Source organism: Gavia stellata, chromosome 7 (assembly GCF_030936135.1).
Source record: "Gavia stellata isolate bGavSte3 chromosome 7, bGavSte3.hap2, whole genome shotgun sequence".
In the NCBI taxonomy this organism is placed as follows: domain Eukaryota; kingdom Metazoa; phylum Chordata; class Aves; order Gaviiformes; family Gaviidae; genus Gavia; species Gavia stellata.
Genome location: NC_082600.1, coordinates 28,162,771 through 28,185,563, shown reverse-complemented (window position 1 = coordinate 28,185,563; position 22,793 = coordinate 28,162,771). Strand labels below are relative to the sequence as shown.

Sequence of the window (22,793 nt, the reverse complement as noted above, 5' to 3'; positions counted from 1 at the left end):
ACTTGCTATTATATTATCTTGCTTAATGTCTTTACATTTATGTTGAAAGCTACTCTTGCATAGTTTTTCTTCTGCTATGCTATGCTGGCAGTGATTTCAATTAAAATGTAATACAATATTTCATGTATTTAACAAAGTCCATTTTAGAAAATGCCAATGTTTTTGAGTTTTGAAATGTTTTGAATGTAAAATCTCCACTGTGATTACATTATTGCGAGAGATGAGCTGTTCATGTAAAACGGCATGCCTTATTTTATGCCCATATTTGTAGCACTCTGCACCTTCATATGGCAAAGGTTACCGAGAAACAGCATTCCATAACCAGTTCACACTCCTGTCCAAGAGATAAAGCATATCTATACATGGATTAATTGATAGCAGGAATAAACCTGACATAGTTCCCCATCTCCTAGCCTTACTATGACCAAATTGAGACCTGTGCTCTTGTTACTATATGGACTACTGCAATGTGACATGAATTACCAAAGCTAAAGATGAAAACTTTAGAGAATCAGGTAGCAATAATCCGTTTCGTCAGGTCTCTGCCCCTTTTGCACCATGTAATTCTTGATCACATTAAAGAATGTGCTCCATCAGAAGCCTAAGATAAATGGCTTCTGTGATGTTGGTCTTGATCATCATAAATCTTTAGGTCAAATGCATTATAGGCTTTATTTATTTATGTATGTTTTCTATAGTTGATTAAAATAATAGTATTGTACAAATTGAAGTATGCAAATGTATTAATATTTCAGAGCAATGTTATTGAGGATGTTGTATTTGAAGACTTTTTCACTGATCATGAAGAGTTAGAAGCTGAGCAAGATGATCATGATTTCTATGATTATGGACTGGTGTGTATTACGATACAGTTTTTTTTAATGTAACACTAAAAATTAAGATTAGCAAAACAATTCTTAGTTTGAAGATCCAGTCATAAGACAAAATATTTCTATATAGTTGACTTCTAGAAACAATTTTATGTTAGATATTTGTTTATTTTTTAATAGTTAGAAAATGCTAAATCTTACTTTTTGAAACTTGAGACTGTGCTTGGAAAGAGTCATTGCATATCCTAAAGATGCTTCGTATTTTGCATTATTATAGCACTATATGATGATTTAGGGGAGGGCCTGTGATATAAATAAGAGGTTTTGAGTAATATGACATATCTCAATGGAGTGGCTTACTGGATGTTTCACTATGCCCAGAAATCTAAAAAACTGCGAGTCAAGAAGCAGAATAGGGGAAAAGAGATGTTTCCAAATGTGTGAATTTTTTTTATCTAGAATTTATCTGAACATAATATTAAAGGATAGGCAAACAATTCTACACAGGTGATTTGCAAGTGAAAAATTGAAGTATGGCTCTAAGTTGCGGTGTGGGTCTTTCCAGTTACAGAATCCTGACTATCTCAAACACTGTTGATCTAGTTCATGGAGGCACTGTGGGAAATGAGAGCTGTGAGCTCCACAGAGAACCTGAAGTGCCTAATGATGGTGTTCAGTTACATGTGTTTAGATAGGGTTAGCTATTTCAAGTGAATAGATCTGAGAGGTGGAAATGTGTAAAAGCTTACCCAAATCCTATGGGAAGTAAGCTGAAAATATTTCTTTGCCAGAGAATTTGAGGTATAACTGAGTTGTTCGGTAGCTAAAACACAGCTGAAACCTTGGAATTGGCCAGCAATGTTGCTGAGACCTCAGCTGGAACTGAGGAAAACTAATGCATGAGTGGATGTATTTGCAGCCAGAAATGGGTAAACTGAGGCTAGCATATTATTGCTGCAGCTGAGCTCCCAGGTATAATTTAGTGTTTGGAGGCACTGTTTTATATTAAAATTTAGGGTTCCTTCTGCAAGTTTGGACTATTAGAGCAGTTAAGATCTGGTGGATAATGTGTTTCCTATTTGAAGGTGAAACATGCTGGGCAAGATGCACTTGCTTTTGTCCTTGAAAGAAGCTTTTTTGATAGTGACTATGGCTGTCTGAGAGTATGTCATTCAAGAGTATGTGACTTGTAGATGACATGAAAGTGGAACAAAAAGGTAAATTCAATTATGATAAAGGAGCACTTGCTGGTTTGAATATTTCTTGCAGGAGCTGGCTAAAAATAATGAGGAGAATCTTATTTACTATGTCAAAAAGGAAGAATTCTGCGATCAGCTTTTCATGTGTCTTACATCCTCTGGCAGCAGCAACTTAAAATAGTTATTTTGTGTTTGGCTAAAAAGTATTTGGAATTTTGTATCATGTTTGACTTCAGGAACAAAGAGGTTATGGCTGTATATGTAACCATAAACTGATTTGGAATTGTCCAGCAGAGATGAAAAGTGCTGGTAGTCCTTTGCCTACAGGTTGACTGGGCCATTAGATATAATAATTGGAAGTCATAAAGTCTGCAGTTACTAAAATATTATATTTTATTGCGTGTTTACTTGTGGACCTATTGGGAACATCTCTTTTACTGAAAAAGAAAACTGTTACTATGATACAAGTAAGTCTATTAACAACAATTAAAAACAGATGAAGCACATACAGATTCTTAGGAAGATGTAATATTCTCATTGGAAATTATGGTTGTGGTGATGTTATGTGGCCATTTTTTTGTCTGGGATTCCCAAGATAGGATGTGTGTGTGACTAATGTCATTTAATGTGGAGTGAATATGACATTTTTAAGAAGTGTCCGGCTTAAAACATGTTCATTGGAAAGACATCTCCATACACGCAGTAAATTCACTAGGTGATCAACAGTATAACATATTCACAGTGTGTTCTGAGATTGGAGTATCTACTGCACATATATAGAGTGTGTCCACTGACTGTGCTTGCTCTTTAGCATTAATCTATATGAGTACATTGAATGTGTCTTGGATTTTTGAACATCTGGCAGTCAATTGGCTTAAGACATCCAGAAATCCAGACAAATGCAGTCCTTACTTCACTCTGACAAAGGTGGGGTTGGTTTTTTTTTTGGTGAAAATACAGATTTCTTTGGACATTAGCTCTATTTTTGGCAGTCTCTGCTTTTAAAAGCAGAATGTATCTGAAAGCTCTATTCATATTAGTCTCAGACTAATTCAGACTTATTTTGCTTTTTGTTTTATCTATAGACAAAAAGTTTACTGAGAAGATGCCAGTCCTTGCCTGATTTTTCTGACAGTGAGAGCTCAGAGGTATTATTTTATATTTACTTGTATTTGTTCCTGAACTGTGATTTCGTGGAAGAAATTTTTCCACTGAACTGATTTTAACTTAGTATTTTCCTATTAGATGCAAAAGTGAGAGTCTCAAAGGTCTTTTTTCAAGTGGATTAGTTACATTAAATAGAAGAACATAGCTTTGCAATGAGAAACCCTCTTAACGTTACAGGCATTTGGATAGAGATAAGTGTGAGTAGATTGTACTCTAGCTAACCTGAAATGAGTGGAACAACATATCTGAGTAAAGATTTGCTGTATCAGGTCCTTGGAATTCAGACATATCAGGGCATCACTGTTGTCAAGTTTCCAATCTGTAAAGTGCTATGTACTTTTATGGCTATTGCAGTTATGTTAGCTGTTTCACAAAATACATAAAGCAGCAATAAACCTTGCAAATTTTACACTTGTGCAAAGATGACCTTGATAGCATTATAGAAGTAATATTTTATTAACAAATTTGATTTTGAGTAGGAATTTGAGGAGTATGTATTTATTTAAAAGTTCTATATAGTCCATAAAGACCTACTTAAAATGTTGTGGCCATGTTATTTTGAAGACAGACATGAAGCATGGCAGCAGTTTGTATGCAATGATAAATAAAATAATTTAAACGCCAGATTTGCAATTCAAACTAAACATTGATGCTTGATTTTTAAAGTACTAGTTACATGCTCAAATAGAAGTAGTCTTGTTGAATTCAGCTAGCAATCCTTTAGCAAAACTCTGCATAGTTCATTATAAGAATTTATCAAGTAACAATTCAATATTTATGCAATTTGCAATCAAACTATTTAATTTGGTGATAAATGACAGCTAATGATAGATACATGTAATGATAAATAATAGCTTTACATTGAGTTTCAGCTTTTTAATAAATCAGTATGAAGCTTAGATTTTTTAAAAAAATATAATTTTCCTAAAAAAAAAAGCAGCACACTTGTGACGTTAAAGGTTTTTTTAATCTTTTCAAAAATTCACAGGGCATAATGCATTACCACAGATAAAGAATGAAAAGTATTTAGTTACTTAAATGGAGTACTTTAAATTATTATTAAAATAAACTAAAGGCTGATGCAGTGTCCTTCTAATAAATATATAAATTAAATAATTCTTAGCAGATGTCTGTAACCAAGCATTGAAAAAGTGCTTCTTTGAGTCTAATTAAAAATTATTCAAAATTATTCAATGCTTATTTTATTTTTTCCTTTATTTTATATATTACTAACAATTGTTTCTCTCTGTAAATTTCAGGCAGTGGACATAAAATTGCATTTTAATGTCTTTGACAAAGATGTGTTATGCCTAGTATTATAGTGCAAGTTAGTGAACTGGAATTAACAAAAAGACTGAGAAGCAATACATTTATTATTGCACATAGTACTTGCTTAATAATTAATAACAATTAAACACCAGAGGATAACAGTTATTCTTTTGGTTTTGATTTGGTCAGGCAATTCAGGGATGGGGGCACAAAGCATGAGGGTGCATAATTCCATTCAGATATTAACCTTGTTTCCATATGATACCATTTTACTTCCAAATATTATACAGAATCCTCCTGTCTTTTCTTCTGAGTTTATGAATATATCTCAGTTCATCTTTTTGTAAATGTCACCACCAGTGGCATACATTTTTGATTTTAAAATTTTAACTTTCCTACAAGGACTGGGGGTATTTAATTCAAATTTCTTGTTATACTCTTAAGAGAAGATTGATTTTAGCCCTTTATAAGCTTCAAATAACTTTGAATTAATGTTTCAAATCTTTTTGCTTTGACACATATCCTGGGGTACACAGAACTTTTTTCCCATTAAATACTATAATTTTTTTTCAAGTGTAGTCCCCATGTCACTCTTTTATTTTTTTTCTTTACAATTTTATATAAAATAAAATCCAGTCCATTAAAACTAAGGAAATGTGATCTCTAAATCTTATTTCAAATGCACATCTAAAAATTAAGTTTCTTTTTTTTTTAACAGACAAGTTGGATTAAAGGGTCAGTCTCAGCTCTGGAGATGACTGCTTTCCAAGATGAAACTACATTAAATATGTCAGATAATTTCAAAACCAGCATGGAAGAGTTGAAGGTTATGAAGCAACAGATAGCTGAGCCAGACGTTGGGACAGAAATCGGGAAAAGCTCCCCTACCAAGCATCCATTGAATCAAATATGTGATGATCTTCAGTCAATGCAGACAGATATACCAGCAGAAAAAATGCCTACTTTGACTGGACAAGAGGATAGTGAGAATGACATTGTTCTTGCGGAACGACCTCAAAAGACTGGGATTAAATACACTGTTTTCCCAAGAAGAAAGAAAACAAAGAAATCAAAGAAAATAATAAACACTGGAAAATTAGAAGTTGTGACTAAGAAATTAAGTCAACCCCCAAAGATTCTTAAAAGGTTTTCTTTAATTAATGTGTATTGCCTTTTTAAAGAATGTATTTTAATTTGTAGTCGTATTATCTAATTACAGATTTTTATCTTTTTTAATATTAAATACTGCTCTGAAATTAAGTAATTATAGTTTAGTTATTTAGGAATAATGTATTTTTTAATGCAAAGAAAAATTGCATACGGCTCAGGTATCTTTAGGACGTTTAGTATATACTGCACTTTAAATGGAAACGCAACAACAGAAAAAGTTTTATCTAAGTATAAATGCATGATTAAAATGGTCAAAATTCTTTCTTCTGAGAGACAAGGAGGAAATTCTAAGTTCTTAGGAAACCAAAATGCTAGGCTGGACTAGCCTTCTTTGTACCGTGAACTTTGTATATTACATCAAACAAGTAGTTTGCTTTTTACCTTTCGTTTTCATCACACTAAATATTTTTCTACTGAACGTTTATTATTTATGTACTTCAGATATGGGGTACCTTAGAAAATATTCAAGTATTAAAAAAAGAAGAAATATTCTTGCTAGTTTTTTGATATTTCTTAAATACTTATGCTTGAAGCGTGACCTACAGAAAAAACCCAAGTGTTGTCTATTTTTGTGTACAGTCATATGCGTCCACATTGTACTTACACTGATGCTCAGGTCTGGTCCTTCAGGCCAGTTTTCCATTCAGCTTCTCCTTTTTTCTGCTTTTAGGCACCTTTCAGTAGGTTTATTCTTAAGAAAATTAAAGATACTTAACTGATGTGATATACTGGTATAGTGAGCTGTGGCTAAGGAAGAAGGTGGCCTTTTTCCTAGGTCGTGTTTTAGACAGGGGTACTGTATGTTCTTTGCTGTCTAAGGCTTTCATACCAGTTTTACTAAACCAAGGGGGTTTCATCTTTATACTATTTTGCTTGTCATGCATGCGTGGGTCTACTACATTTTTTATTTAATTTCCCTTTTTTCTAGTAGGATTCTTATGTATAAAAATACTATAAATATTAGATACATAGTATTATAAATACATATATGTATAAAATATTTTATCTATATTCCCTTCTGGTATTCACTTCTGTGTTAGCAAGGCTAGTATTGTTTGTGCTAAAGAGTGTTTCTGTTAAAGACTTCTGTTTCTTTCATTTTGACATCTCAAAGCAGATGCTGATGTTGAACATTTGTGAAGGTTCTCATTTTGGAAGCTATGAATTTTCCCAGATTATAATTTTGGAAATGTCCTTGTAAATTTCAGTGCTTTTTTCCACCTCTGAGTGGTGCTGCTTCTGCTTATATTCTCATGGCCTCTTCCTAATATCATTGGGATCTAGCATTGATATAGTCAACCATCTAGGATTTATTATTGTTTAGCCAGGCTGATAATTGTCCACTCTGAAATATTGCCTTAGTTTTACAAGGGCAATGCTAAACCTAAGTTAGAAGCTTTTGGAGGAAATAAGCATGCAACTGCAAATAAGTGCTGAACATTCTGGACACATGAATAGTTCAGAACAATTCTGCTTACCTGCGGCTTCAATAATGGTTTTGGAGAAATGGCTGATAAGTTACAAAATTATCATTAACAAGAGAGCTAACAATAGGTTTTTGAATAGCTGTTGACTGGCAGATTGCAATTTGATATTGTTAATATATCTGGGAATCCTTAGTTAATTTTAATATATTTTTCCTTAGGTCTATGTCTCTGGGAAGGCTTCCTATTCATGATAAATTCAGTATCAAGGTGTCTTCAGCAATCAATCAATATCAGAGCCCCAGCATTCCTTGTTTGTTAGATTTTGAAAAGTTTGCAGAAGTAAGGGGTGGAATTCCAAAACAAACTTGTGCTTGCATGTGGGTCAGTTGAATATGGAACTGCTGGTTTGATGAAACTTTCCCTCCTAGTGGGACTGCTTCAGAGGAGAAGGATACTGAGCTACTAAAAGGAACTGAGATGGTGGCCTCTCAAGAAGCAAATCTACAAATAGAACTAGTTGACTCAATACAGCCTGTTCTTCTTGAAGGTGCAACAGTTACTACTGAAGATTTAGAAAAAGAAGTAAGAAGACTGACTGAGCTAATAGAAAAGGAAGAGCATCCTTCAGCTTTTCACTACTGCAGGCGTGGAGCAATACAAAGAAAGTTAGGCAAGTTAAAGTCAGCTATGGATGACTTGGAAAAAGTAAGTTTAATGCCAAATTTTACTTGTATCGAGCACCTTTTTTTTTTTAACTGAGTGTCTGAGTTCTTCAACAGGTGAAGAACAAGAACCAGGAAAGCTGATAAGTAGCTGAACACTGCCACCTTTTATTTTTGTATGACAGCATGATCCAAGTTTAGTCCCACAAGAATGAAGATGCAGGGTCTTAATAAACTGTGTTTATTTACCCTAGTGTTCTTCAAGCACCACAATGCTTCTTTGGAGACCCATGCTCAGGATACAACACTCCTATATGGAGTTGGAGATAAGACAGACAAAAAGGACACAAAGTCTTTTGCTTTAAGTTTTGCTGCTGGCAAAGCTGACAAATATATTTTTAATTTCTGCAAAAGCATAATAAGCAAACAAATTGTAAAGTCATGTATTTCCTGTTTATAATTAAACTATCATTTGACACTAAGATTTTATACAATAATACTAGTGTTTGTCTATATATGTTTATTTTTTCAACACTTTTAAGTTCCCTTTATAGTGCTGCAAACCTGCCATTACTTCTGCCCAAGACCCTACATAACTAGAAAGAAACTACCAAAACAGAATAAAAACATTGCTGAAAGAACAGAAATGAAAAGAGTATTTTTAAAGCCTATAAATTAAACATGGAAGCTGTAAAAGTTTTCAAAGACATTCTTTAAGCAATGGTATAGTTCAGTACATTTGTGAAACCTGGGTAGAGAAGTCAGGTGGTGTACTTTCGGTATGGTATTTTCATATTATTTAACATCCATATTACACACAGCTAGTCATAACAGGTTGGTACCCCAAAGTACTTAATCCTATATAATGTTGTGCAGAAAAGATGTCCTTCTTTCCTTAAACAACGTCCTGGCTCTTAATACAGCATTTGGTGTTCAGAGACGCAATCCTTAGCAGCTGCTTTGGGGTTCATGATCCTTGTACTGGAGTGCTTGATAATGCAAGATTGAACCAGATCTTTTGTGTTGATATTGCTCCGTAGGAGTAGAACACCATCAATCTGCCAGTGTCCCTGAAAACAATCTTAACAAGCACCTTTAAATAATGTAAATAGCATTTCTTTTGCTAAAATGCAAGCTCAGTCAGTTGGAGTATTTGGAAATGTGCAGAGGAATGAAACAATGACGTACAAAACAGATTGGCTTCATGTTGGTTTCTGCATTCCTTTCAGCTAACAGTCTCAAGCCACAATAAATTTTAAGGAGGTTCACCACGTGTCCTGCAGTGAGATCCACCCTTCAGATTTTACTTTATTTCTAGAGTTTGTCTTTCCCAAAATGCATATTTCTTAGGGTGAAATTTCCATTTATAACACCATTTCTGTTAATGCTTCTCTTGGGGATAAATCTATCTATATTTTTTTTTAATGGGACATAGGTACCTATTTTATGCACCTGCCATTTGTGCATATTAACTTCCAAAATTCATAAATTATCTGACCAGAAAATTGACTATATTCATAGAAACTCAATGATTATGTTATGTCTCTTTTATTCACCCCAAACTTTAGAAACAGGCTGTCAAGGATCTGAAAGGCTAAAAAATCCACACCCTGGCAAAGTGGTTCATTGACCAATGGGCAGATATCAGCTGTCAAAATTGCTTGCCATTGCTATTGCATATTTTAGTGATAATGTTATTGACTTTTCTCTTTAAGATATATGAACACAATTCCTATGTAGTTTATGGATCCTAGAAATAGTTTATAGACCAAAATTTGAGAATTACTGTTGTAGCAAAACAGTCTCAGATTTGTATCAGTCTCTATATTTATTTCCTTGTGGCTGTTAAGTGTGTGTTATATGCATAATGAACATACGTGAAATATCTTATTTGATTGATAATATCTGTCAAGTGATTTTTGTTAGGAAATGTTAACTACTTTCTTTAGGAATCATAACAACATGGTTTGAAAAGCTGATTCCTTTTTCATAGGGATAGGTTAATTGTTTCATACTTTCAAATCGAAGAATTCTGACTTCTGGAAATAGTTCAGATAACTATTTTAAAGAAATTATCAAACATAGTGATATCCCATTAAATTAACATTTTGTGCTGAATATTCTGGTAGCTTGGACTCTGATTCTGCATATGTGTAAGTACATGATGCTTTTAAATAAAAAAGTGACATTAGTAAATTTTTTCAGATTTTTAGGTTAAATAGAAGTGTGTCAGTCCAGGAATTTTCTTAAAAAAATAATAATCATTTCAGTGCAAAAATTTTATCATTTCCTATGTCCTATTCTTAGCACATTTGAGAAGTTCCTTCTGCAATATAAATAAGTTATTTACTTATTTTGCTTACAGGCTATAAGTTTAGAACCACTACTGCTTAATGCTTACTGGCATAGACATTTGATTTACCTCTTTCAAGACAGAATTTCTGCTGCTTTGGATGACCTGCATTTTATAACTAAATGGAGCAAAAATAAAGCAGGTAAGTATCTATTGAAGTGTAACTTAACAGTTAATGTTTCATAGTGTTTTTTCTCTACTTGCCTTTGGCCCTAGTTCTGCAAATGTTTTTGTATGTATTTAACCTTATATTAATTGTTTTATCCATATTATAAAAAGATTATAAAGAAGACATGAATCTTCAAAGGCTTGGGACAGAAGCTGGGTTTCTAAGGCAAAAATAAGTACTTAATTTTAGTGTGTTTTTGAAAAATGAAAAAAAAAAAAAGAGGGAGGACTGATGGAAATTGTATCCATTAATTTAATGGGGAAAGCTGATAACAATCCTGTAACAGAGACAGTGTGCTATTGTGCTTCAGTCAACCCTGTTCTGCCATACCCTTTAAACTGGGAAGGAGGAGCTTGAAAGGGAAAGATACCACCTGGTTGACACACCAGGCCTTGCAGGTCATAGAAAATGATTCCCCTCTGCCAGGTTGTGATGCTGCACCTCCAATAATTTGTCCAGTTTTGGAACACCTGGTATGAGAGAGACAAGCTGGAGAGAGTCCACTGGAAAGCCATTAAGATGGTCAGGGGTCTGGAGCCTAAGTTGTACATGGAAAAGATGAGGGAGATGAGTTACTTAGCCTGCAGAAGGTAAGGCTAAGAGGGAAGTCTGTTCTCAGCTATGTAATGGGTTGTAACAGAAGACAGAGTCAGACTCTTCTGAGAGATGCACAGCAAAACAGGAGACAATGGTCACAGTTTGCAACAAAGGAAATTTTAATTGGACATGGACTTGGAAGACATCCCCCCCTATTTATTTTGTTGCTGAGCATGATGTTATAAGGTATGGAATATCCCTTTGGCCTACTTCAGTCAGCTGTCCTAACTGTGTCCCCTCCCAACTTCTTGCCCACCGCCAGCTTACTCACTGGGGAGAGGGCAGAGTGGGGAAAAAAAAATAAAGCCTTGATACTGTGCAAGCATTGTGCTGCAAGAGTTAAACCACTGTTGTGTAATCAACACTGTTTTAGCGACAAATCTGAAATTCAGCACCATACAGGCGATTATAAAGAAAGTTAGCTCTAACCTGACCAGACCTAATACAGTGGGATAAATATTGTGTGGGCCCGTTTAAACTAAATCTCTTAATATTTGTTTGTGATCAACAGATCTGCACTAAATGGCTTGATGAACCATTTCTACAGAGCTCTACAGAGAGCAAAGATTTTTAGTCCCTGTGAATCCAGCAAGAGCTATCAGTTTACAGCTGCATCGGCTCCACGACTGAGCACACAGCTATAGCTGTAAACTTTTGAGTTCTGTTGCTCAGGTTAAAACAGGACTTCCCAACCTTTTGTATAATCTACTGTTCTATTTCTATTGCTTCTGTTAATTACCCTGTAAGGAGGAGATGACTTATTGTTTTGGGCTGCTAAATAGTGCCTTTTATATTTTGGGTGGTTGTTTCAGATACATACCTGTCAATGGCTGAAATTTACAGAAAACAAGGTGATAATACATTGGCAATCATCAGTTATAGCTCTGCAATACAATGCAGCCCTACAGATGATGACATTTATTTTAGGAGAGCAGAGTTGTATTTTGAGGAAAATAAATTGTTATTGGCCATGGATGATTACACCAAAGTAAGTTCACTTTTTTGTATTGTTACCATAATGTAGTAACTTTGTGTAACTTTAGAAGAAGTAAACTGTATTTGAATATATCTGGTAAGTAGCTTTGAGAACAGAGATCCTTTCAAATAAATTATGTTTAAAAAAAATCAGTGCTATGGAAATAAATAAGTAATTTCTGTTACTCCTGCCATCTAATTCAATAAATTACTGAATGTCTACAAATTATCAGCCACTAATAAGCTTGCATCCTAACTTTTTTATTTCACTTTACAGTTAATGGAAATGACAGTAGACATTAAAGGACAAAGGAATAAAAATGAAAATCTGAGAATAAAAGAATATATTATTTTTATGCTTGGTTAAGACTTGTAATCGTTAGAAATAATAAGAATGAGGAATAACATCATGTACTACTTTATTTTTTTCATTATAGTGTTTTCAGTATAACCCAAAAAGAACAGATGCACTTATGAAACATGGAATACATTTCTTTGACTGTTCAGTTTTGACTACAGCTATTCAGGATTTTACAGCTGTGATCAATGAAGACCCCAGCAATGCTCAGGCGAGGTAGAATATATAGCTTGATAAAAGTATTTGAATTTTAAGTGGATTATCAAAATAATATTAATGTGTAAAATACTGAATATGCATTAAACAATAATAAAGTAATTGCATTTCCAAAGAGGTGTCTAATAGAAATAGAATAAGACTTATAGGCCATGATATTCATTGGGGAATATTTGTATTGCTTTAATGACTTTGGATTAGTCCCTAGACCTTAATTTAGCGAAGCACAGAACCATGTGCTCAGATCCCACTGGAGTAATGCAAATATAGAGTGTTGGACTTAAGCACATGCATATGTGCTTTGCTCTAAAGAGCTGGATTTAAATACATGCTCAAAGTGAAGAATGTCCTTAAGGATTACATAGTTCTATGCCTAATTTTTATTTGTTGCCTTGACACTTCTAGCTTTAGCATTATGCTGAATTAATGTTTTCTGTGAATAATTGGAATTATGAATGAGAAGCATCTTTATTTTTAAATTATAATGATGATTTTGAGGTTTGACTTAATGACTTATTTTTAATATCATTCCTGCAAAGATTTACGTTCTTTTTATACTCTATTCTGCATTCATGAAAATAGATGTAAAATAAAAATAAAAGCAGATATTCGATATCAAATTATGATACCTGAATTTAGGTGTCAGCTTGCTGTATCCATGGGATGTAGGTGTCTGAGCAGCTGTTACTGCCAAGGACTCTAATCAATACAGTTAGGAGACTCTAGGTAGACTAAATACAGACTCTTCTATAAAATATGGAGAGCTGTTCAGCTGAACAGCCAGTAAGTGTATATTTTTGGATGAACTGAATTTCTCTCATCTCCTTGGATTATATTGACTAGATCTTCATCAACTATAATGGAAAGTCAGACACCTAACATATATTGTAGACATCTACAAATAGACACCTAAGTTCAGATGTCTTATTCTGGAACTGATTCCCATCCAAACTGAATAGAAATGGCTAGGGAAGGACTTCCCTATGTGTATCTTCTACCTGTCAGTCCATCTCCTTCATCACAGAGAACCACAGAATCATGCAAAACTTTCTTATGACATTAGGTTCCTGTGCTACTAAAGTAATTCACAGATGCTCCTTAAAACTCTGACTTTGAAATAAGATCTTGAAGCAACATAAAGCTGGGTTCCTGAAATCCACTAATTAATTGAGGCTCACATGTTGATGCGTGGGCTCTGTGAATAGTCCTAGTGTGTATGATTAGAATCAGTGCCTTGCGTTCGTGTAGAGTTAAGCACATGATTTAAATTCTTGAAGAACTGACTTTACTGTATTAGGTTGAAAAAGGGAATAGTATGTATTTTGCATGATAACGCTGCATAGAAGTTGGATGTGTTGTAAGACCTGCTTAATAAGTGAAAGCTATCTTCAGTAATAAAAAAATGTTTTATATATTGCGTTTTGCATTGATAAAATAATTTTACAGCCATTGATGTCTATTCACACTTTTTCACCTGCACTTGTGATTTATTTTGTTGAAATATATTTCTACTTTCCTGAATTTGAGAGAGGAATAGTGTAAAATAGTAGGATCTCATTTTGTAAACTTGTCTGTTTGAAAGAAATATTGAAGAATAGAATGCATGTTTTTAGAAAGCTTTAATAGTAATGAGGGCAGTTTTATATTTTTTCTTTTAAATCAGATTTAACAAAATCTGGTATTTCCTGTACAGAAACTGCTGCACCAACAGACTATGGAACTTGGAGTTCCATTCAACTCTGTGATGCCCAAAGCTGATACAGGGTTCTATTATATTGAACTTGATTTATGCAAGTGCAGGGATCTGCCTATATGGTATAGATTACAGGACCTTATTCCTTCAGACTTGCTTTATTAAATTCAGAAATAAAATTGAATGTTTATTCTATTTTTCACCATTTTTCATGAATAATTACTTGAAGGTTGCATGACAGAAACAATGGCAGAACTCTTGATATTAAGTTGACTCAACCTATTATTATTATAAATACTAGTCTATGACTTCACACTATGACTTCATTCTGTAGGTACAATTTTCTAAGGGAAACTACGTTTAAAGAGAAACTTTCTTCCTTGTTAGGCTGTATCGAGGAAGAGCATATGCTAAGCAGCAGCAGTATGGAAATGCAATACAAGACTTAGGAGCAGCTGTCCATCTAGACCCTTCTTGTTGGTTAGCATTCTACTATAGAGGTTGCATACTACGACAGATTGATCCAAAAAGAGCTGTGCAGGACTTCAGTGTTTCTGGTATTGTTTGTTTCTTTTAATGGTGTGTATGTTTATCATTAAAAAGAGGAATGGCCGTTCACCAGTAATTACTATACTGCAATATAACACAGATATGTCATGTTGCAAATATTGAAATGTATAGTTGTTGTTCAGTGTTTGGTAATAACTTGCTCCTTTTAATTTCTGTTAGGTTTGCTATTAGACATTCTCTTGCTGCCATTGTTTTTCTTCAGTTATTTTGCCTTATTTTCCCAAGCTTCTCTGCTTCACTTTTAACAATTCAAGTGGGTGTAACTGAGAATTATAAATATGTCTTGAAGGTATTTTGTGCCACAATGAACAGTTATGATCTAATACGTTTTGTTATGGTTTATCTATGATATTTTATAAAACTCTAAGAAAACTAGAGTAAAAAGTAATGTGCAAATAAGTTGCATGGAGTAACTGAAATATATGTGAATATCTGAACAATTGATTTTTATTCTCGCTTTCCCACAGTACTCATCAATGACACTCAGAAAAATTTACGTTCTTTTCTTCATCGTGGGATTATTTACTCAGAACAGTGTCAATGGTCCCTTGCCATCTGTGACTTTGAAAGTGTCCTTGCTCTGGACAGGTGATTGGACTTGAGAATTTTAATATATGTTGTTTATATTCTGATTACCCTGGGGGGCATAAAAGTACTAGTAAAAGAAAGTAGAATTAGAACTGTTATTCAGCAAATAGACTGGAATTAAATTGCACAAAAACATACTGCAGTCTTCTTTTAATATCTTTTGCCTCATTTACTATAGTCCGAGTATAATAAAAATAATTATTAATGTATTTCAAAATCAAATTTTATTTTGCCTTACATGGCAACTTGGCAAATAAATTATTCAGGTTTGGCAGACAACAGATGAAACTGAAGTCCTAATTAAAGTTAACTACTCATGCCATAATAATTTTGTTAGTCTTTTGGGAGGGAATCTGTCCACAATGCAGGTAAAAAGTAAAACTATTTTTTTCTCCTAAAAGAAAATGCCACAATCTTTTCTTTAGCAAAAGACAGTAAATGGTGTCCCTGAAATAATATAAAAAGAAAATGCTGTTTGTGGTCCTTGATAGTTGGTGACTGAAGCTGATGTGGTTTCTCTGAATTGCATTTCTTCCTACCACCTTAAAATTCTTCAGAAACAGATTATATCAGTAGCAGCCCTGCCATGCAAATGGTCTTACAATATGCAACAAGCCTCCCATACCAGTTAGCTGCATTAATTACCTTACTCTAAAGGTAATGAGTTCTTATTCAGCCTTGGGCAACCTCAACAGTCCTGTCTTGAGCAAAGGCTTCCATTCCAATCTGTGGCAGGCCTAAAGACCCCTCAGGTCTTCCTTTGTCTTCGCTCTGCTATAGGAAGTCTTGAACTTTGCCTAGAAACAGTCTGTAAGAGTAGGCTGCACAAGATATTGCAGATCCTGGAAACCCAGGTCTCCCTAGCAGCTAGCCAAGTGAAATGACAGAAAGTAAGGGAGCAGGCTAGATGGAAAACATGTTAGCTTTGTCAGTCTTTTAAAACTACAATGTGTTTTTAGTGTCGAAGAATTCAGTATTTCTCGGTGTATTCACTATATACAAAATTACCAGCTAGCTCTATTTCTTGTCCAGCTTCTGCGACTTGTCATAATTTCTTCACAATTCATATTTGGAGTGCTTTTTTGGTGATTAGAGAGCCTCTAGTGTGCAGCCAAACATCATAAACTACTGAAATAGTGTTTTTTGAGCTTTGTCCTCTACCGGCAATTACAATTCTTCAGTTCAGGGTGGTCACAAAACAGATGTGTGGTAAATGCCATAAAAGTAGATGAAGCCTGTATAAGTTGTGGTTAATACAATGACATATTTCACGTGATAACAAAAGGAAAAAAAAAAATCTGTTTTTAGCTCTGTCATCTCTGCTTACCTAAATATTGGTTTGATACTGCTGTTGCATCTCAATCAATGCTATGAAGCTATTCGACAGTTTACTAATGCCATTGAAACTGATCCTCTCAATGTTCGAGCCTACGTATGCAGAGCACTAGCGTATCATAAGGTAATACATTCCTTTTCTTTTGTTTGCCACTTAATATAGCTTTATTTGTATTTATGGTTGTTGTGAGTATTTTAATACTTATGCCTTGGTGTTATACAGATGTTAGAACCTGCTTATAACTATACATTTCAAGTAGTCCTTGTCACCATAATAGAATTACATCCATTGTAATTGTAAAATATTGTTGGCATGTAATGCAATGACGCAAAATATTCCAAGTATCATTTTATCTTTTCTACATCAGTGTACATCTAATTTGAGCTTTAATAATTTTTATGAAATATGTTTCAAAAATATTTTTTAATATGTATTTTAAATATAAAAACCCACATTTTGAAATAGTGTTTTCTAAACAGAATTTTCTTGAACATTCATTTTTCAGGAAACTAAAATTTTCTTCTCCACAAATGGAAGTGAAAAAATTTTCAATATTTTAATTTACTGTGAAACAGGACATGTTCTACTTCTGCATGGGATTTGAGAATAGTTTCTTCTAGCATTTGGTTTTTTGAGACCATCTCAGGAGTACAAGGAATGGAGTATTCAGTGTGACCTAATTTCTATAGATTTCATTGGCAGAATTCAAACAACTGCTGTGTCTTGCAGTGGGTAGTTTTCAAAATGTTTTGAGAAATTGCTTATACTGTTCATTTTCTTCAACAACTAAAGGAAATGGCTTTTAACTCAGAGTTTATCTAAATGGATTGATGATATTCTTTTTTTTGATACTGTCTTTAAGAACTTGTGCCTCATGGTTTGTATTGGAGGTCATCCACTAATGCTCAGGTTGCTTGTGTAGGGTTTTTTGTTGTTGTTGTTTTTTGGGATTTTTTTTGGCTTTTTTATTTTAAATTTCATTGTGAAACAGTAAAATAAATCTTAGTACATGCATTCCATCAAGGCTGTTCTTCAATGACAGTTCGAGTTAGCAGCTATCTCAGCTGGATGAATCAGTCCTTGGGGTCTTCACTGTAATGATCTCCTTTCCCCTCAGCATCTGAAGCACGCTGAATAGGACCACATGCACAGACACTTGAAAAATAAATGCAAATTCATTACAGCAATGAAGATTCATCAGGACATACATGCATGTGGAACTCATGACCTAGTCTCCTTCCCAGTAGTCCAGACTCTGGATTTTGGAAAAGTAAAGAAACTGTCTGGAGTTTTGATCTGCTCTGTGGGAGAGTATGGAAATATGTAGGGTAAATGTTTCAGACCTTTATTAAAAATATGTTGAGCTCCTTTACAGAGGGCATAGGTGCCTTGTGAGTTGTTACCATGTGGGCATTACATTCTGCAGAACCATGTTTACAGAAATAGTAATTATGTCTCCAAATTGTGTTCATATTAGCAATTAAATTGCTTTTTTTCCTTTATAAATTACAGATTAATAATTTACCAAATGCTGTGAAGGATATAAACCGAGCCATTCATCTTTATCCAAATAAATCACAACTTTGCATATTAAGGTAGGAAAGTGATTAGTTGAGAACTTCACAGATAACTCTCTTTTAAAAACAATTCCATTTGGAATGCTGTTGGTAGATACCCTTGTATTCTTTGAAACCTGATCTGAATGGGTTTTAAAAAATGTAGTATTTTCATAGCATTCTCCAACCTGAAGTACTTAATCTGCATAGTGTCACCCAGCTATTGTAATCATTGCCTTGGAGGGAGGAACCTTGTTTCATATAAAGGATTCTGCTCTTTGAGGTATATATATTTTCTGGGGAAAAAAGAAGTAAATAGGTGCCATGACAAAAAGCAAGTCTGAACTTTAAAAAAATTAATAATTTTAAATGTTTTCTCCAAGTGGATGGGTCCTTCACTGATTTGCCTGCAGAATCCACATAATGCAAAGAACGTGAAGGGTTGAGTCCAGGCCAATTTAGATTTGAACTATTCTTCTTCCCCATCTTCAGCCCAGTGAGAAGTAATGACCTTTACCAAGACTAAAAAATAAATTACTAGATAAAGCTGTTTCCTCTCCTGAAAAGCTGTAAGAACTAAGGAGGAAATGGTAGGATATAATTCCTAGGGTGTATTAGGAGAATTAGTTTCTATGTTCCAGTCAATAATACTGTATTTTCCCAGTTTTAAGAGTGGGTTTGCTCAGCTTGTCTCTCAGAGTGTGGTTTGGCTAGCATGACCTCTTATACTGATGCCAATATCCAAAGAGGCCAAAAATTGTCCTTGAAAACAGAATGTATCTATCAGCTATCAGTCTGTGGTGGATTTTAGAAACAGTATTGTTAAAATTAGTATTGCAGTTCTTGAGATTTTAAGGATTACTGTCTGTGGAATCCAAAGAAAAAGTATTTTTGTAACTCCTACAATCTGAAGAGAGGTAAGCATATAATTTCCTGGTACTGTGATGTGACAGAAAAAATTAAAAATTTGACAGGTATTTCTGATGAAAAAAAAGGAAAAACTTTGGATGTTTTTATTGGAAGGCATTATTTTTCCTTCTTCTCTTTTTATACTAATGAAAACATATTTCAGTAGTAATTGCACTTTGAAAGAAATGCCTGGAAATAGTTTTACTAATTACATTCAACAAATATTTCATTACAGGGGACAGTATTTAATGGAGTTGAAGAAATATGAGCTGGCAAGTTTATGTGTTCACCAACTTGCAGAAATGGATGAAGGTAATGTCAATTTCCATCAATTTTCCTAGACAGTTGTGAACCATGGCAACAGTCTGTAACCAAGGAATTGTTCAAAAAAATTAAGTTCAAGCATGCAAATAGGTTAGTTACCATGAATCAGCTAAAATATAGGTACTTATTATCTAAAGTATTTTGTTTGCATGGCTGAAGCCTTTAAAGGTAATGGTGTACACTATTGCCTGTACTATTACCTGTGACTTCAGAATTTCCTTTATCTTTTGAGTTCTTGTTGTTTTTTATTTCTACCTTTCAATACTGGTAATTTCTGCTTTAAAGGAATACTGAGTAAGGATTCTGTTCTGTACTTACGTACAGTCTTTCCTAACAAAATATCAAATATCTTTAGAACTGAACCTTCGCAATGCGTTTGAACAGTAAAAATGTTGCAGCATAGTAGTTCCTTGTTATGTGCTGGGCATAAAATGGCAGTGTTTAGTGCGTCCTGAAGCTCTTGGTGAATCCATATGAATAGCCATACTGTATGAGACGAATTTCCTGTCTCTGGTACTGACCAACAGCTGGATACACAGGGCACAAAAATATAAAAACAAAGCAGGCATATGGTGATACTTCCACAGAACAAAGCCTCCTTAAATGTGGGGAGAGGAAGGTAAATATTTGCAGGTGTTTAGCAATCAAACTACACTCATTGATAAGTAACTGTTCAACTTTAGACTTTTGTAGGAATTTAGTTTACATTTGTATTTTTATGGATGTTAAAAGAAGCTTTGATACTCTAAATATTTTAATAGCATTTTAAAGTTTGCATATCATTAAAGATCTTTTATACTGGAAAACATATAGGTTGAAGTAAAAGAGATTATTGTTTTTTTGTGGTGGTTTCCTTCCAGAATCTGTTACATCTCAGCCTGTTCAGCAAGCACTCATTCAATCATTTTGTCAAAATCACAATACGGCCATAGAGTGCTTACGTGAAGCTACTGCAACTCAACCTGAGCCTTCAGTGTTTGTTATTTTAGGAAAAATACAAATGAAAGCCAAGAAAACTAAGGTTAGGAAAGTTTACATTTTATATATATACCAAGCAAGACAATGTTTTTCTGTCTGTATTCTTTTAATATTTTATGAAATGTGCTGGTATATAAATAAACCTTCAGAGTACCTAATTGTTTAAATTATAAGAAGACCTGAGTAAGAATTTTCAACAGCAGCACTAATAGTTCAGCACAAATTAGGCAATTTTAGTTTTAAAACATTTAAGATGATCAATAAAAAGATACAATTTTGTATATTGAGGTCCATTATATGTCATAATTTTGCTTCTTTTGAAATAATATGGAAGAATGTCTAGCATTTTTTGTTTAATAAAATGCAGTAAAAAAGTTTAATTCATTTATGTGAACTGAATGTATAATGTATAGTTACAAGCATTTTCTCAACTTCATGAATATTCATATGTCATAGGATTTAACCAATGTTGTCATTCCTCCGAGTCCTGCAGTTAGCCAATATTTGAGGCCTGCAGAATTGTTGAAATTGGCAGTATGGATTAGCTGTTTCTTTTTGTACAGTCCTATTTATTTATACAAAATGTACAGAGTCTTCTTTCCCTAAACACAATAGCAGCAAGCAAAAGGTAGATTCATAAAACCTTAAATGTACCTATCTATTGAGTTCAGTGTTTGAAATGCACAGTCTTTCTGTTTCCTCTTAGCCTCCTGTTTGCAGGTTCTTTTTAAATGAAAAGGTGTCCATGTTGCAAAAATTATACTCCAGCTCCCTGGGCTTGAACCAGATAAACCTCTTGATCCGTCCAGCTTTTTGTGTTAGGCTTGGGTATTTTATTTGTCTCAAACCATAATGGCACATAACTAGTTCTGCTGTCTTTGAAAGAAGGCTAAGTCAAAGATGGTGATCATTAGTACGCTCCAATTCAACCCATTTCAGTTGTCACAGTAAGACGATGTGTATTAGTCATTCCCTGATTGCTCAGAGTGCTTCACCCAAAGATGCGGACTTGCATTGTCACCTCTTTTGGAGAGGAATGACACAATACTCAATATGAGAAAGTGATCAGACTTCAGGCTATAGTGCCCTGAGAATCAGCTGTGCCTTTAGAATTATATGTGAGTGAGTTCAGGTATCTACAGTTCTTTTTCCTCTTAAAATGAAAGTATTTTTAAATGTAGGAATAGAGTAAAATTATTTTTAAATGCAGTAAATGCAGACCTGTTTTGTCTGCAAACCTGGTAGTTTTCTACTACCTTGACAACTTAGGAAGGCAGGTGTAGTATTTGCAGACAGCCCTATGGGCACTGATATTTCAGACTGATTTTTCTAAACAAATACTTCTTCATCTTGAAAGACTCACTTAAGAAAAAAATGCTATAATTCTTTTACTCTTCTTGATACTGAAACTTTCAACTGTGGTCCCTTCATAATCCTCAAAGGCTGAGGAATGGCTTATCTTGAACTGCTCTTAATTTTTTGGTTGTTTTCTTACACTCTTCTTTAAACCAAAGCATTATTAAATATGCATGAATTATTGCCCAGATCTATGAGACATGGTAAGATTCTGAGAGGCTATTCACTTAAGTTCCTTCAATGCCTATACAGGATTGATCCTTTCAATATATTACTTAAAGGTTGTTAAATTTCGTAAGTTGTCTATGAAATAAATAGTTTGTCATATTTACATAAAGAAACCAGTAGCGAGTACTTCATTATCATCAGACTCTGTCGAAAGGTCTACCTTTTCTCCCAAGGAAATAAATATAAGTAAAATTAATAAATAATTATAATTAACTATGTACCTAAATAACAGTGTAAATGAACTGTATGTTATTTCTAGATCATGTACATTAGCTACTTTGTCATCTATAAATAAAACTCAGAAAAATTTCTCTGTTTTTCTAATCGGTTATTAATATGAACTGTTCAGAGACCAAGAGTGTGTCTAACTCCAGCAACATCAAGGAACACTAGACTAGTAATTTTTACCATAAGGTTCCAAAGAAAGACTAAGAAAAAGACATTTAAAAATGATTAAAATGTCTAACAAATCTTGCAGATTTTCAGTTAAGTGCTTTACAGCTATTAATATTCTCTGTATTGCAGGATGCTGTGAGAAGTTTTAAAAAAGCTATGAAACTTCTGATGACCTCAGTAAAAATCCTGCCTAATACATTTGAGGCTGCAGAAATGTATTATCTCACAGGCCTGTGTTACATGGAGCAAAAAAGTTTATTACAGGTTGGTATTAATTATATAGAATATATTAGCCTTTGACTCCACTGCTTGTAAACAACAACTATGATAACTGAGCAAATAATTTCAATATTTTAAACAGCCTCCACTGCTTTTAGCAATTTTCTTTTGAATTCACGGTGTACATTAGACTGTCTTGCAAGTTCGTGAGTAATTTTTCCAGTGCTAATGTTATGATTTTTTTAATG

At 33.9% G+C, this 22,793-nt stretch overlaps 1 protein-coding gene across 1 annotated transcript in view; it reads left to right on the top strand.

Annotated features, from left to right (window-relative positions):
• The window catches only part of TTC6 (tetratricopeptide repeat domain 6), a 71,880-nt gene that overhangs the window by 32,931 nt on the left and 16,156 nt on the right, over positions 1 to 22,793 (top strand). The window contains exons 8-23 of the mRNA XM_059819535.1: positions 756 to 854; positions 1,916 to 1,993; positions 3,115 to 3,177; positions 5,184 to 5,611; positions 7,281 to 7,439; positions 7,491 to 7,767; positions 10,090 to 10,219; positions 11,656 to 11,831; positions 12,256 to 12,392; positions 14,473 to 14,642; positions 15,123 to 15,243; positions 16,552 to 16,702; positions 18,092 to 18,174; positions 19,280 to 19,361; positions 20,246 to 20,389; positions 22,456 to 22,590. Of these exons, the coding sequence (XP_059675518.1) occupies positions 756 to 854; positions 1,916 to 1,993; positions 3,115 to 3,177; positions 5,184 to 5,611; positions 7,281 to 7,439; positions 7,491 to 7,767; positions 10,090 to 10,219; positions 11,656 to 11,831; positions 12,256 to 12,392; positions 14,473 to 14,642; positions 15,123 to 15,243; positions 16,552 to 16,702; positions 18,092 to 18,174; positions 19,280 to 19,361; positions 20,246 to 20,389; positions 22,456 to 22,590 (2,433 nt within the window). The remainder of the gene's footprint in view (positions 1 to 755; positions 855 to 1,915; positions 1,994 to 3,114; positions 3,178 to 5,183; positions 5,612 to 7,280; positions 7,440 to 7,490; positions 7,768 to 10,089; positions 10,220 to 11,655; positions 11,832 to 12,255; positions 12,393 to 14,472; positions 14,643 to 15,122; positions 15,244 to 16,551; positions 16,703 to 18,091; positions 18,175 to 19,279; positions 19,362 to 20,245; positions 20,390 to 22,455; positions 22,591 to 22,793) is intronic.